At 41.5% G+C, this 17,288-nt stretch overlaps 1 protein-coding gene across 2 annotated transcripts in view; it reads left to right on the top strand.

Moving 5' to 3' along the window:
* The window catches only part of LOC125887748 (contactin-1a-like), an 89,603-nt gene extending 74,577 nt beyond the window's left edge, over positions 1 to 15,026 (top strand). For both annotated transcript variants that reach the window (XM_049574805.1, XM_049574806.1), the window contains exons 16-24: positions 1,860 to 2,021; positions 2,341 to 2,490; positions 3,094 to 3,164; positions 5,355 to 5,589; positions 6,640 to 6,743; positions 8,422 to 8,611; positions 8,718 to 8,830; positions 8,940 to 9,096; positions 12,652 to 15,026. In XM_049574805.1, the coding sequence (XP_049430762.1) occupies positions 1,860 to 2,021; positions 2,341 to 2,490; positions 3,094 to 3,164; positions 5,355 to 5,589; positions 6,640 to 6,743; positions 8,422 to 8,611; positions 8,718 to 8,830; positions 8,940 to 9,096; positions 12,652 to 12,728 (1,259 nt within the window). In that variant the 3' untranslated portion in view covers positions 12,729 to 15,026. The remainder of the gene's footprint in view (positions 1 to 1,859; positions 2,022 to 2,340; positions 2,491 to 3,093; positions 3,165 to 5,354; positions 5,590 to 6,639; positions 6,744 to 8,421; positions 8,612 to 8,717; positions 8,831 to 8,939; positions 9,097 to 12,651) is intronic.
* The last annotated feature ends 2,262 nt before the right edge of the window (positions 15,027 to 17,288 follow it).

Genomic DNA, 17,288 nt, shown 5'->3' on the forward strand with positions numbered 1-17,288 from the left:
AAGGCGAGCTGCTGATTTCTGTTCTTGTTCTTTCACCCACATACAGATATCGACAGGCACAACATAAACACTGCCACTCTTCCACATTGCTCTGTCTGTCATTTACTGTATTTCACCTCCTGGATGAATCATCAGGCTTTGTTTTCACCCTCCACTTCCTGATGAGTGAGAGCTTGCCTTACAGCCCTCCCCTCGGGTCTTGAAACAGGCCCAGTGTTGGCGGACAAAGGGTCTCTTCAGATAGGAACCCAAGAGCTCTAGCGGTGATCTGGCTGCCAGTGATCCCTGTTGTGCCTTGGGTGTGCTGCCACTGCTGCTGCTCTCTGAGCAGGTGTTGACAGATTGCCAGGTGAACGCACAGCAGCTGACTGTAACGTTTCCCAGAGTGGAACCAAAACACAGGCCCTGGGCCGCTCCTAATGGAGTGCCAAATGCCAGCAGTCTGGTGCGCAGCGAGAGAGAGATGAAAGACAGCCATTTATCACGACAGATGAGGAAGCAGATCTGCTCCAGGAGATTGTCCCAGGCTAAAAACACAGCTCTGCACCTGTAGCGTGTTATTAGTAGGGATTTGAGATAGGTTGAAGAGCTGTTTTCATATGACGGGTGTGCATGTTTTCGTAGCATAATGTTTCAGTCCTGCCTGGAACGGTGTTGAAATGTGCTGCGTTAATGTCATTGTCTGTGAATTAGGAGAACTCTTCAGAAACTTTATTAAATTTGGTTCTGGGGATACAGTATGCCAGTTTGTAGAAGAGCACCACCTGATATCACACAGGATTTCTAACTCTGTTTCAATGTTCAGTCTGACACTGCGTCCACTCCGACTGATTTCTTTTTTCCCTGACCAGTCACTGGAGACCAACATGTCCTCCTGAGTCTAACCAACGCTTATGCATAGTCATGTCAACACACCTGTTTTGCAGGGGGTTTATTTTAACTGCGAAACCACATTTTTATTTCATGATGGCAGACTAATCACTCAACTTGCACTTTGTAGATTGGGCAGATTCAAAGGTCTGGACCCAGGCAACTGAAGCAGTTTGAAAAAATTGTGCTAAGCATCCATATGACACATTTAAAATCTGTACAGTATTTCATCCCTTACATTGAATTATAAAAAAGTGTAGATATGTCACTGCTCTGCCTTCCCTCCTGACTCATGGAGGAGGGAGGAAGCTTAAGGGCTGTCCAGCTTTGGCTGTCTAATCGCCTTACTTGTCTCAGCTCATATTCATGACTTGGAAAAAGTAAATCCTGGCTGATTTCTGAGGCTGTGGGCTGGGAGGCTAACCTTGACACAGTCTGGGTTTTCTATTAGGCCATTTTTACGTTCCAGGGGAAGAATCGAGAGCAGCAGGAGGACCAAGAGAAACACTGGATTCAAAAGCTTTCACCTAAGCTTTAGTTCATATATGTCAATGGGCTTTAAGATCTAATGCCTTAATCCATCAGTCTTTGCTGATGTCTTTTAAAGAAGACACTAAAAAGGGAGAAATGTAGCGGCTTTGATGTGCTGTGTTTCATATGCATCAAACGATGGTCTTGCTGGAGACTGGTGTTGAATAATAAAGTTGTTAAACGGCCGAGGACTGTGGCAGAGAATTTCCCCATGAGCTTGAATAAAGATAAAGCTCTTTCAATAACTCTGTACCCTCTTTCTGTCTGCAGTTTGTGGGCAAGTAGGACGCTCACTGTCTGCCTGAGGGACGAGTCAAAGTTGGCTCTTGTGGGGATTTTAACTGGTAGAGGCTAAGGGACAGTGTCAGTAATCTCAACACGGCTGCACGGCCACTCTTGTATTCATCATCCATCAAACAACACTTTTAAGTTGTCTCTCATTCTCTCCTTTACCCCAGGTCCCCCCGGTGCCCCAGGTGGGGTGCGAGTGGTGAACAAAACTGACAAGACCATGACGTTGCAGTGGAGCCGCGGAGCAGACAACCACAACCCCATCTCCAAATATACCATCCAGTACAGGGACTCCTTCTCAGGGGAAGTCTGGAAGAATGCCACTACATGTGAGAACTCCAGCACACTCATTGGTCAAATAAACACTGCTGATTTAATGCTGAGCTGGCTATGGTGTTATAATAATTTGGGTCATGGCAGGTAGTGATACTGTAGGCCTACATGGTGGTTAATGTCTCTTAAAGATGGCTAAAATATAATTTGGTTATGCCTCAAAGACTTAAAATATAGGAATGTATTCCAAAACTGGAACTTTGTTGTTGTTTTAGGTATATTTTTGTTAAATTGTGGGAAAGCAAAACCTGTGCTGTGCTGTGTTTTAACATATTTCTTGGCCTTGTTTAATACAATCTGTGCTTTTTTCTCCAGCTCCTGCAGATGTAGAGGGGAATGCAGAGGTGGCCACAGTGGTGGATCTGTTCCCCTGGGTAGAATATGAGTTCAGGGTTATTGCATCCAGCACTCTGGGGACAGGAGAGCCAAGCAGCCCGTCCCCTAAAGAAAAAACCCTGGAAGCAAGTAAGATCATGTCCTGACTTTGGTCTCACATTTGATACATAGACTTACTGTAGGAAGATTCAGGATAACTTTAAAGGTCATGTGGAAATGTGGTCATGCAGTGCAGCTTTCCATTCTGACATTTATTCTTCATCATTCTATTATAGCACTGTTTACTTATGTTAAGTATCACTTCAGGAGTGAGTCAGCACAAATCCCATCAGTCCGTACTTCCTACAGCAGAAGCATGCTGCCAAACTCACCACACAAACCTCTACAAATGAGCACTTTGCTGAAACTGTACACTGAAATTCAATTATAAAATGGAAATCACAGGCCTACAGTTACCTCTCTTAAAAAAATAATCATCATTCGAGAGCAAGCTGCGGGACTCGAGGCAAAACAAGGGAACTTTTGCCTCTCTGTCTCCGTCAGTGGCAGAGTTCCCACATTGACATTAAGGTGTTGCATTTGGCACAGGTCGAGACATTGATATTGTGTTTGCAGAGGAAGGATGTTTCAGTGCTGCTGCCAGGGGTAGGTTACAGCCTGTGTGGGTTGGCTTTGTTTGTGTGGATTCTTAGCATGTGGGCTCAGAGTTCTGCTGTTGCTGTCTTATTGTAGGTCCTGTGGTGGCGCCCTCGGATGTCGGCGGCGGTGGAGGGTTGAGCAGAGAACTGACCATCACGTGGACGGTAGGTCTGGACTTCCCACTGGACACAAGGGTCAGAGGGGTCATATGTAAAAGCTCTCAGGAAGGAGACGTGCTGTTATCTCACCTTGAAGGGATAGTTCAGTCTTTTAAAGTGAGGTTATATGAGGTGGTTAGCCATAGTCAGTGTGTTACATACAACAGATGTCAGTCAGCACGTCCCTAGTTTGGAGAAGCAGGCTAGAGTCTGACAGGGAAGCAGAGCAATGTGCTGCTATGGACAGCTGGTCAGCACCAAAACATATTTTAGCCTCTAGGTGGTATCTAATTTTTCATACCTTCCTGAAACCTCACTCTCGGTTGAGTCTGGCTTAACTGCCTCGTTAACTTGCACTTCATTCAAACTCAACAGAAACAAAATAAAACTTCCCCAAACTGTCTTGGTTACTCCTGTGACTCATCCAGTTAGTTAGTCCACTCTTCCACCAATTACCAACTCTGGTTTGGTCGAAATAAACCTGAGTTGTCTCTTGGTTGTTGCTGGCTAGCTGTTTACGGTCCTGTGTGCCGGAAGGGCACCAAAAACAAACAACAAGTCCCATGTTATTCCTCCGCCACTTGGAGTCGCGGTGTCTTTTAGCTCAGCTGCCTGTTCTACCAGCAGACACCAGAGACTGACCTCTGGTGGCACGTGCTGCACGCTACATTAAATGACTTTAATAGGAGGAGGAGCGCCTGTATTTTTGACGACATAGAAAATGATACCGTGGGGATTACTTAATACCCTGGTATACTGTAATACCATGATACCACCCAAGCTTATTAGCCACATAAAAAAAGTCACACCTAAAGAAATCAGTATCAGTTTAAGTCTACACTATATTTAGAATATATTCCCACCTTTACCTTACTGTCAGACAGTGATTTTGACAGGCAACTGAAGCTGTTACGCCTACTTCAGTTCACTGTCAAAGCCGGACTCCATTGAGAAAAACACTAATTTAACATTCCTGAACACAGGAACACATAGCGTAAACTCATAGTGATTTTTTTTGGCAGGACTTTATTTAGGTTGCTAAAACATGTTTTGTTGCTGCCCCCGTCCACAGCTGTACATTGCTTAGCTTCTGTGTTGGCACTCCTGCTGCTTCTCCAAACTGTGGGCATGCCAGCAAACATCTACTGTAGGTAATACACTGACTATGTATAACTACCTTATAAAGCCCAACTTCAAAAAATCCAAACTATAGGTCAACTCAAACATTTAATTAACTAAGCTAATTTTAAGTGAGGGGAAAAAAAATCCATTTCGAATTATGATTATAACCTTTATTTTAGAGCACTATTCAAAACAAAGTTACAAAATGGTCCCCAGGATAAAAAAATACACTCCACTATATAAAAGAATCAGACACCACTTTGATAATAACAAACAGAGGAAAAATGCACACCATTTCCAGTGAGGTGCTCATGACTCAGATGCATTTATTTCAACTTATAAAGATTGACATTTTGGCAAAACTGACTTTTTCAGGACCATAATTTTGATACTTCAAGTAAAAAGTGGTCCATGGATTTAAAGCAAGCCCATGACAAGTTTCCAGTAGCTTTTAAAGGCACTCAACAGATCAAATATATATGGCAGAGATCTGTCAAATTAGAGGCGAGCACACCACAGACCATAAGCTGGAACTGAAGAAGCAGCGCTGGGTAATGTCGCACTTTGACCAATCACTTTCACTATCACCAAAAATCGATGACTGAACTGAGTCATTATCCATTTCTCTGCTGCAGCCGTGGATGAATTAGCTCTCACAGGTAAATTGCTGTTTGCTCGGCTGAGTTATGGCCTTTCAGCTCCCAAGCAGCTGGAGGATGAGGCAATGTGTTAAGAGGTTAGCGCCTAATGCAGGCATGTCTTACTGGATATATGGTGTGAGAATAAAGCCATGTGCCAAAAAAGGAAATGAGGCATGAGGACAGATTGAGAAGGACGAAGCCACAGAGTGTCACGACTCTTTGTATATGACTCACAGAATGCAGTCATGTTACTGAATGGTGTCTAAACATAATTTGATTGGTGGAATAAGCCTTCTCTATATATTGCATGTGTAATTGGATGATGCTCTCTGGCAGGATTATGAGTTTCACCCTGGGGACACATAAGCTTAATAGGTGCATTGAATAAAGCATTTACCACATTAAAGTAACTATTTGATGTTTCTGTCATCAGCCAGTACAGCCTCAGTACTACTACGGGCAAAATTTTGGCTACATCGTGGCCTTCAAACGACAAGAAGGATACGAGTGGAGCAGGGTGACTGTACCTGACCCTCAGGCCAAGCGCTATGTCCACAAAGACCCCTCCATCCTTCCATCGACAGAGTTTCACGTCAAAGTCAAAGCGTTCAACAGCATCGGAGAGGGACCTTTCAGCCTAACAGCCACCATTTATTCAGCGCAGGACGGTAAGCACTGCGGAGATACACAGCTCTCGACACTGAAGCATAGAAGGGGAAACTGCCAAAGTGATCTCAAAACGATGTCACAGATCGACCCGGTCCTGTTTTCTCAGTGTCACAGAGAATGAGGAATTATTCAACATGCCAACACTCTGCTATTTCAATCTGTCAGTGTCAGCTACTTATCACTGGCAGGCTTTCTCAATGGAGTAGGACTCATTTAATAGGAGTTCTCATGTATAGTTGTGAGGAATTTTAATACCCCTTGAAAGTGAACCCATCTTCCCCTCTCTCCGTCTTTCCTTGTGGAGGGATTATCATGATCTATGTAGCATGAACCAGAAAGCTGATAATTCGCCCAAGGATGCAAAGCATTTAGCCTAGTTATTAACTTCCACTGACAGACAGTTGAGATAACCACTGGCAACCCAGACATGATGGGTTACAGAGATGCCCCGTTGCCTTGGTAACCCACTTTGGGAACGCTTGCTGTTTGAGTGCCTATGATTTTATAGCTAAGCCTGCGAATGTGCTCTGCCTCCGCCGGGGTGTGACCATTTGTATTTGTGTGCGTGCTGCTTGTGCCGTATTGTTTTTCTTGTGTTTGTTTCTGTGTGCAACACAATGACAGTATGTGATGTGTCGTTGGTTCGAGGCCCAGCACGGCAATTTAACATTTGGGGACAGTTTCCTGGCAGGGACAGAGCACACACACCGCGTAAGTGGCCAATAAGTCACGGAAAAGTGTCCGATGGCCCAGTGAAGGGATGTGGGCCAAGAGAGATTTCTGTCTCTTCACTCGCTCCTTACAGTGATTAATTCACATTTCTAAAATGATGCTTGAGCACCACTAAAAGAGAAATGGCGTTTCTATGGCCAAAAGAAACAGATAAGGAAATGCCAGAAAGTTTATGGTCAGGGTAATGGAGCCATTAGCGTGTAAATATATTCATACATATAAAATATGCTACCTTGCAATGTCAGGATCGCCCCTGAAAAACTTGTCCTTGAAACCTGTGACCTTTTTACCAAACTGTGCTCTGTGTCTCTCCTCAGCTCCATCTGAAGCTCCTGTAAGTGTTGACGGCAGAGCTCTGTCTGCCACAGAAGCCACTGTGTCGTGGCTGCCGCTCGCACAGAGCAATATAGATGGATACCAGGTCAGTGGAAAATTTTACTGAGGCATCCTGGTAAAAAAAAAAAAAATCTTAGCTACTGTATGTGTGAGACGTACTCTGGCTTGAGTCATGTAATAGCTAAAAATGTGGCTTTATAACTTGGTTTAAACTACTGTATTTAGACACTCCATGGCTGGAAACAATCGCAGTAGAGTCACTAAAATCTGTCAAAGTGTCATTTGAGGTCCTGGTTAATTTGGCGACACCTGTAGTCACTGGTCTTTCATTACTTAAATGCTTTTAATGTGAAGCTGCAGCAGAAGGAAATGTTCAGTCTGTATTGCAGCAACTTCACACAGCATTTGTTAGCGACTGTCACCCTCAACACTGCAAATATATGAATATTGTAACTCTATCATCAGTGGGCAGCAGGCTCAGTCACCGTTGTGTTACCTCATTCAGCGCCAGACAGTGACTGAACAGATGTTTTTTCAAATAAAAATATTTGAGAATGTTAATATTAGTTAATATTATTACTTTAATATGTGTCTTTTCAAATGCTTTTTTGAAATCATTACTACGAACATGTTGCTTTAGATATAAAGTATAGAAAATAGCTGTGTCTCAATTCAGGGGCTTCAGCCCTCGAAGGCTGCATTTGAAGACTGATTGCGTCACATCAGCATGACCAAGACTGTTCCATTTAGAAGGCTCCTGCAGACATGTAGCCTTCTTTCCCAGAATTTGAAGGATGCAACGGATGAATCCTTCGTGGTCCAGCGCCGGTGACGATTATATGTCAATTTAATTTTTATGTACTTTATTAATCCCCGAGGGGAAATTCGATTTTTTCACTCTGTTGTCGATTACACACAGGTCCGAACACAGACATGCACAAACAGGACGTATATACCTATACATGCACTAAGTGGAGAGATGTCAGAGTGGGGCTGCCCATGACAGGGCACCTCGGCAGTGCCCAGGACGTGAACTGGCACCTCTCCAGTCACCAGTCCACGCTCCATATTTTGGTCCGGATGGGGACTTGAACTGGCGACCCTCCAGTTCCCAACCCAAGTCCCTATGGACTGAGCTACTGCCTAGTTGTTAACTAGCTAACGGTTAACTGTTGTTAACATTACTATCAGCTAAAAGCACATAGCTTAAATAAACTTAATTTAATAAGTTTGCTTGAAAATGGTCCATCAGCCTGAAATATATCAAACGACGGTGAATCATCTCCTCAAGTACTGAATAAAAAATCTATATATTTAATAGCAATCTCTGGGTCCACGATTTAGGGATAACTAACTTTATAGCTTACTCCTTCTTTTATCAAGCGCAGCTGGTTGCTAGATAACAGGAACACCAATGGGTTGGGGTGAGAACAACTGGTGATGCAACCAGGAAATCTTCCGCAGAACAGACAGAGTTTGGCTGATGTGGTCTTCAAAGGATGTGGTTGAGGTAGACTGCCAAGGCCATGTCCCTGAAAGGCTGCAGCCCCTGAATTAAGACACAGCAGTTTTTTTTTTTTTACAAATCTTTTTCATTCTTTCCAAGTTCTAATACCCATGTTACGTATCGTACTTTGCATTTTATGATATTTTTCCTTTCCTCATGATATAAACCAGTCCTTTTAAGTGCTGTGAAAGCAAGGTGTGTATACCACACCAGTGTTGGATCCCAGTCATCTCACCTCTGTCCCTTGATGTCTTAGGTGAAGTACTGGAGGAATCAAGAAGACAGCGAGGCAGGGGCCCAGAGGGTGGTGGTTCCTGGCAGGGAGAACCACACCAGGCTGGAGGGTATGAAGCCCAACTCCCACTACATTATAGAGATCCGGGGCTACAACTCTGCAGGATATGGGCCACCCAGCGATCACCTCCACATCCACACCAAGAAAGCCCGTATGTTGAGCTTTAAATCAGTTCAGTATTCAGATCAGCAGTGATCTGACAGAGTACGTATCATTTTAATGTGATTGTTATTCATAACTGTTTTTCTGTTTAACAGCTCCAAGTCAACCTCCCAAAATTATTGGTAAAAAGTTAAAGGGCCATGTAATAAATATTGCCTGGGAACATGTGGAACCACTCGCTAATGAGGCGTCGATAGATGGTTACAGAGTGAGTACACTTCTACATTTACTTTTACACAGGTTATAATGTCTCTGAAGTGAAACGGCAGCTGCGAGGCACCTTCCATGTCTTACAACTTGTATGTGTGTATACCTAGGTTCTGTACAGGCAGCAGGGCCACTCCACAGGCACTCTGTACACAACCAGTAGGCGGTACATAGACCTCCCTATGCCCACAGATGGGAACTATGTGGTGGAGGTGCGGGCGCACACAGAGGGGGGAGACGGGGCTGTGGCAAAAATCGACATCACAGGTAACAGACAGACTCCCCTTCATTCACAATTCTGAGTAATGCAATGAAATGACTAACTTTTGTGATCCTTGTTTCAGGCTTTATCAAAAAAAACTTTGGATTTTTAAATTAGTCTCTCCTGTTGATTTCTATCTTAAAATAAAAAGGCATTGTATTCAATAGATATTAAATTTTCACAGACTATCATAGTGAACTAAGGGGCAATATATGGATAACTAGCAGGTGTAACCATTATATATGGATATATTTCCCAGACTATTAGAATTACGTCAGAACAGTTGTACCTAGCTGAAGCATCGTCATCTCAGCTGTGCATTTATTTTATACTTTTACAACCCCAATTCTAAAAAAGTTGGGATGTTGTTCATAACATAAATAACATGTGCAAATCTTTTTTTGACCTGTATGCAATTGAATGCAGTACAAAGGCAATATATTTAATGTTCAAACAGATAAACTTTATTGTTTTTTGTAAATATTCTCTCATTGTTTTGTATTTTTGGATTTAATACCTGCAACATGTTAAAAAAAGTTGGGATGGGGGCAACAAAAAACTGGGATGCTCAAAAAACACCAGAAAATTCTGCAGGTAAATGGGTTGATTGGTAACAAGTGATGGTATCATGACCCGATATGAAAGGGGCATCCTTGAAAGGCATAGGGTTCACCTTTTTGTGAAAAACTGCGTGGGCAAATAGTCTAAAAACAGTTTAAAAACAATGTTTCAAGAAATTGAGAGATTTCACCATTGAAACTCCTTAAAATTATCAAAAAAAAAAAATCAAAAATCTGTAGAAATCTGTGCACAGACCCACGAATAATGACCTTTGACCCCTCAGGCAGCACTGCATTAAAAACCAACATGATCGTATAAAGAATATTACTAATTATGACGATAACATGCAGAGTGAAAGCCATATATCAACAACATCCAGAGATGCAGCCGACTTCTCTGAGCCCGAGCTGATCTGAGATGGACTAACACAAAGTGAAAAAGTGTGCTGTGGTCTGACGAGTCCACGTTTCAGATTGTTTTCGGAAATAACTGACAGTGTGTCCTCTGGGCTAAAGGGGAAAAGGACCATCCAGTTTGTTACCACAGTTCAAAGTAAAGTCAAAAACCAGCATGTGTGATGGTTTGGAGTAGAGAAGTGTTTGTGCCCATGGCATCGATAACGTGCACATCTGCAAAGACACCATGAATGCTGAAAGGCACACACAGATTTTGTAGCAAGATATGCTGCCATCCAGATGACGTCTTCTTCAGGGATGTTCCTGTTTATTCCAACAAGACAAGGCCAAACCACATTGTGCACGTGTTACAACAATGCTGCTTCGTAATAAATGAGTGTGGGTACTAGACTGGCCTCTCTACAGTCCAGACCTGTCTGCTAATAAAAATGTGTTCCACATTATGAAGCTCAAAATACGACAACAGAGATCCCGGATTGTTGAGCAACTGAAGTTGTTTATCAAGAAAGAATGGGAAAGACTTTCACGTTCAAAACTACAAAACTACTGAGTGTCCTCATTGAGGTTGTAAATTGCGGTCAGTATTATTGCATAAAGTTGAAACCTTTTTCCTTAATATTTCTGTTGTATTTTATTTCAAACATTCACATTTGGATGTCAGTAAGAGAGTTATTAGCTAGATAATGTGTTATTTATGTTTCCATAGTCACACCTTATTTTGAGAAAAGAGCTGGTAAGTTGAGAGATGTTAACAGATGGGTGGCAGAAAAGCAGTTGACACTTTACAACTTACTAATTTGAAAGAACGAGGCTTCCTTTCAATTGTTATGTTAGATGAACACTTACATCAAACTGAGTGAGTGTGAGGAATCTCTTGTGATAAAACACTGCTGCACTCTGTCTTCACCCACGTTTAGTTTCACATCAGTGGAGCAAAAATTAAGAAAGCCTTTATATATCTAATTTTAAATCCATAGTGCTGAGACGACACGCTGTGACTGTTCGTTTCTGGCCTGCCATTTGCTAGTGAGATTATACAAGGTTCAGAGTTGGCGGTAGGTTATCATTTGTCACAGCTAGAGGGTTTCCGCAGGCCGGAGCAGAGCTGTCACTTCAGGTTTCATACCTTAGATTGGAGGGCTAAGATGGGAAACTTTACGGTCCATGACTAAAGCCTCGATAGCCCCCTGACTCGATCCCCTCACTGGCTGATGGACTGACAGGTAGGCTGACTGGGTAGAGAAGGCCTTAAGCCTCTGTAATTGATCTTGATGAGTAGAGGAAACCCCTCCTGTGGTTTTCTTTATCCCTTATCGTAGAGTCCAGACCCACCTGACAGCTTGATTTCACAGAGCCGGGAATTTAAGCCGTGGGGGGATTTCAAATGCAGGGCATTGACAAATGGAGGGGCATTTAAGGTGATCTCCGCACACATGGGGCACAATATCACACTACGCACACCAAACATGGTTTTTAGTTTGATGGATGAGAGCCGGACACTCGAGGGACGTATAGATTTGTTTCTCAAGTCAGCAGCAAATTTGACTGTCAGTTCAGATGTTCTCATGTCTTTGTGCTGGCAATAGCTGTAGCCGGAGGCATTATGTTTTCAGGTTGTCCGTCCGTCTGTCCATAAAAAAGAATACCTCAAGAACACCTGGAGGGAATTTCTTCAAATTTGACACAAATGTCCACTTGGACTCAGTGATAAATTGATGAGATTTTGGTGGTCAAAGGTTGGAGGTCAAGGTCACTGTGACCTTGTCTATTTCATTCTCGTGGATGCCATATCTCAAGAATAGTTTCCTTAAATTTGGTACAACCGTCCACTTGGACTCAATGATGAATTGATTCAATTTTGGTGGTCAAAGATCAAGGTCACTGTGACCTCATCTGTTTCATTCTTGTGGACGCAATATCACAAGAAGGCCTTGAGGGAATTTCTTCAAATATGGCACAAAAGTCCACTTGGTTTCAAGAATGAACCAATGACAATTTGGTGGTCATAGGTCAAGGTCACTGTGACCTCAACTGTTTCATTTGTGTGGACGCGATATTTCAAGAAGACCTTGAGGGAGTTTCCTCACAGTTGGTTCAACTGTCCACTTGGACTCAAGAATGAACTGATTACAGTTTGGTTGTCAAAGGTCAAGGTCACTGTGACCTCACTGTGGCCGTAATGCAATAATTAATGTGCTAATTGTGACAAAATTTCACACACATGTCTAATACAATATGTTGATGAAGTGATGACATTTTATACCCAAAGGGTCAAAGGTCAACTTCACTGTGACATCATAATATTCTGCATAAAACACTTTTCTAGCCATTATTCAGTGTCTTATCTCAGGAACAGAAGAAGAAACGTTCGGTCAGATACCGAATTGGTGACGCTAATCTTGGGTGGCCATCTTGAAACTGTTCTGATTGTATAGATCTTCTGTGCTGCCGAGGGAGGATGTGTGTGAAGCATCCATGTTTTCACAGACATGGATGTAAACTGTAAGTGCAGAGTCATACAACCATGAAGTGGTAATTGTAGTTTAAGCAAAAACTGACATACCTTCTCTGTGTGTCTCTCAGGTGGAGGTGTGGTGTCCGCCCCGTCTCTCGGTGTACTCTCCCTGCTCCTGGTGGCTCTCCTCTGCCTGAACCTCTGAATGTAGCGGCATCTTTGTCTTTACTTCCCTTGAAGGAGACTCTAAAGGAGACGCCTAAAAGGACTTTGGGACTCTTTCCACAATCTTTTGGTTCCACCCCGTAAAACCCGGGACGTCATATTCCAACTCTTCCCCTCTGGGATATGTTTGTGGAAATAGACACAGAAATGGAAAAATTGGAAAATGGACAAAGACATCCTTTATTTATCCACAAAAGCCTCTTTGGAGGAGTGTCAAAGGAGTTCTGTCAACTTTTTAAATATGCCTTATATAAACAACTGCACTTATCTTTCACAATAACTTGTTTTAAAATGGATCATGACTGAAAGTGTGAAGACAACACTTTAGGTTTGGCTGTCAAGTCTTTTTACATCATGAAGCCAACCTTTCTTATATAGATGAAGGCGATGTTTGTTCAGAAACGTGGGCTTCATTTGATCTGATATTTTGGAAAATCTATCCTACAGTGCATTCCATAGTTTAAGGTAAACAACTAGCTGTGAAGGATAAGTGTATGAGTTTATAAAAATGTCTTTATGTCTTTCTTTACTTGCAGTTCAGTGGCATTTTCTTCTACTTTTCTTTTTAAAACAGAAGCACACCCTTTGTTACAGAGATACAGTCAAAGCAAATCTCATCCTTTCATACTTGATTTTTTTATTAACAAACATCATATAGGAAAGAGCAATTTATGTCATGCTGAAATAATATATCCAATAATTGATATTGTTTTGCTATCTAATATACTATGGATGTTATTTGAAGAAAAAATAGATTGGTTTGACCTGCAATCAGTGCTTATTCACAAATCATAACATGAGCTCTATTGATAGAAAAAACAATTTCAAATTGTGTGCATGTTGACATTGTAAACATGGAAAGTTTGAAATGGTTCAAAAGTGAGTTTCGACACAGGGATCCCTACGTGCAAAGCTGAATGTAAAGCAAACCACAGGAGCAGGAAGTGAACTGAACAACATATCAGACATGCAGTTTCAAATGCAGAACTGCAGCAAACAACATGTGCCCGTGGTTATTTTGATTGCTTGCCATTATATTTGTACAACTGTGCAGTGATCAAGTCTTTGCCACAACATCTGGGTCATTGTTGAACTAAACTGAAACTAAAAAAAAACAACCTTTTTGTTTTGACTGTATCATTAGGACCTCAGTGGTACCAGCTGGTGCTTGTAAAGAATGTTGGCATTTTATTTTGTGTTTTCATCTCTCTCGTTTATGGCTTTGTGTGAGAGTCACTATTAACAGCTATAGTGAACGGTAGCGACGCTCATGCCCTCCAATAATTGTGCAATGTATGATTCATCTGTGGCTACTTTATATTTTCTAATAAGACAACTTGCCTAGCTCCGATAACAGTAATTATTTCATTTCTCATTATCTGGTAAAAACAGAAGGTAAGCAAAGCCATCCGTGTCCGCTGTAAGAGCCCTTCAGAAGCTCGCAACGTTGTTTCCACTGCGTTATTTTTGTCTTTTTATTAACATGTTATCAGAGATATATAAACATTATCAACTGTTGTTGTTTTATTTGTTTATGATTATTATATTTGTACGTCATGACCCACCTCTAGTTGGACAGTTTCAAAGTTTATTTCCCTCGAATGGAGGAAGAAATGCTGCGTTTTGAATTCCTCCCGATTCATTTCCTGTGTGACTGATGCTGGCCGTGCTTCTACATTGTGACTAATATATCAACATCCACCACAAAGTGCTTTTCCCAGTTTTCCTTCATGCGACAAATCATAAAAAAAAAGAGTTGCCAAATGCATGAATGCCTTGAACTCTGACGTTTTGGACGAAGCAGCGGCTCTACATTCTAACGTGCATGACATTGGAGACGACACGGTACATTACTTTGCAACAAATCAACATCATAGCAACTTCTCAACCTCTCAGCTTCGTACGACATACATTCCATTCCTGAGTGACATCCCTTTACGTCAGAGACAGCGTAGATCTAAAGTCTGATATGTGCATTAGCTGCTGAGCTTCATTTAGCACGTCATCTCAAATGAAGTCGTGGGGAGAGGATGTTTAGGGAGGAAATGTTAAACTGACTAAAGGAATCTCACTCATTCAAGTTCAGAAAAGGTCCTGCAGTCTCGCGCACACGATGGTGGGGATTTGATAGCATCACTGGTGGCAATGGAGGCATGTTTGGCTGTTTGCTGGGGGTTCGGTGCTTCGCTGGACTTGAACGGCACTTGTGAGGGATGACACTGGAACCTCTCATTGGCTGGACAAGGAACAATAAAAGTGTAGTTAACTATTGAAGATATTCTGGTGTTTTCTCTGTTGCTTTGCAGTGACGTCTGTGACGTGACGATCCAACAATGTGAGTTTACTGTGAGTGCAACTGGAAACAGTGTCTCAGAGCACCTTTGGCTGAGTTCTGTGAGTCAGCTTTACAACCCATGATGAGAAAAGTACTCAGTAAGTAAACAATGTAAAAACACTCCATTGAATTAAAAGTCAAAGTGCATAATTATCATAAGAATGTGGTTTAATATCATGATTAGAAGTATTCCTTATGAAGAATGGCTCCTTACAAAGGACAGATAAACCAGACAAATAGATATTAATTACAACTATACAACCCAAAAGTTGTCTCTATAAATAACTTAGGACTAGTCTATTGTCTTGATAGGTTTGAATAACATATAAAAGTATGAATTATTGCTTGTAAACTGCTGTAAAGTAAGCATCAATAGAAAGCAGTACCCACAACTTTAATAATGGAAGTAGTTGAGTTAGAGCTACTTTCTTTAATACTGTTGGTATCTTTGTTGTGTAACAATGCATCATAGCTCCATATATATTTTATATGTAAAATATGAAGCTGCAAAATAACTAGTAACTTCAGCTCTCACATAAATGGAGTGGATTAAAAAGTACAATATATTTGTCTTTAGTGTCGTAGAAGTATACAGTAATATAAAATGACAATACTCAAATAAAGAGCAGGTATTTGAAAGTTGTATTTAAAGGTACACTATGCAGAATTTTCCGAAAAAAGCAATGTATACGCTCATACAGAATCCCTTTCAGTCATCACTTACGACCCACTAGAAGTGTGGTGGTGTATTTATCTGCAGAGACTCTCCTCGTATTTCGCTGTGCTCAGGACGTTCCTGGACACACCGTGTAGGTGAGGTGAAACTACGAAACACAGCGATGAAAATACACAAATACAGTGAATCTGACATTGGCTTTAATTTTTGCCTGCAATGCTGTTTATAAACAGCAGCTGACAATTTCTGCATAGTATACCTTTAAGTAAATGTACTTAGTTACATTCTATCACTTACACTGAACTGGAGTTTCAATCAAAACTTTGGTGTCACTGTTCAGAGGGTTAAAGTGTAGATGTTGCATATATGACCCCGACTCTCAGTTTGAACATATAGTATGTTACGCTTATGATATATTTACAGTCATTTTTGCTGCTATTATGTACAAGAAACACATGAGGAACTTGAACAGATGCACAGCATAAGATAAGATGCTTCAAGGGACAGTTAATCAACAACACATATTTATCCTCTTACTTGGAGTGCTGTTTATCAGTCTAGATTGTTTTGGTGTGAGTCGCAGACTGTTGGAGATATTGGCGGTTGAGATGAACTACACTAGCCAACTGTATCACTGCACAGAAGGAAGCGTGCATCTACTGCTAGCTAACTTTAAGATCAGCTGAGGAAGACAAACTGCTCACAGCAAGGTCTGTGGATTATCTCGAGTAGCTGGGACAGGATTTCTGGAAAGAGACATTGCTGATGAGATTTTCAAATGTATTTTTTGACACTTTGAGCACCACAAGCTGAGTGCCATCTGGTTTTATTATATAGGAGAGAAGGCAGACATCTCTATGGCTAATATCACCAACACTCTGTAACTCACACCAAACAATCTAGACTGACAAAGAGCACTACAGGTAAGAGAAAAAAATGTATTTTGATTTTCGGGTGTCCCTTTAATGATCCAGTAAATCATTGTAGCTTTTGAAATAACCATCTACCATTGTCATGATAGACCCCTGCAGAACAATATTAATCTACCTCTGTGTATTAACTGTTCTGGAGCTTTCAGTCACATCACATGATCTTCATCAGCAGATGGAGTTGTAATGAAGTTGTTTATGTTAAAATCTTATTTTTTTCTGAACACTTTCAGGAGTTCTCTGTGTTAGCTTGAGAGTTGAGGTCCAAAGTCCATTCTTGACCATAGAAACAGCAGCTGAGAACAAAACTATCTCACCAGAGGGTCCATTTAGAGCTTGTCTGGAGATTTCAATCATATCACATGACCTTTATCACATAAATTGCACTGAATAAGAACTGTGTGATCTGTTCATTGCATTACATCATAGATTAATAGGTAGATACTAATACTCAACCTGCCAGGTTTTGCATCCCCCTATTATATCAGCCAAGATTGATGCTACATATATGACATTCTCCGGTTGAAATAGCTCCAAATACCAGCAGACAACATTATTATATCCCAAAGTGTCTAAAAGAGAACTTAAAATCTGTAGCTT

This window comes from Epinephelus fuscoguttatus, linkage group LG4 (assembly GCF_011397635.1).
Source record: "Epinephelus fuscoguttatus linkage group LG4, E.fuscoguttatus.final_Chr_v1".
Classification (NCBI taxonomy): Eukaryota; Metazoa; Chordata; class Actinopteri; order Perciformes; family Serranidae; genus Epinephelus; species Epinephelus fuscoguttatus.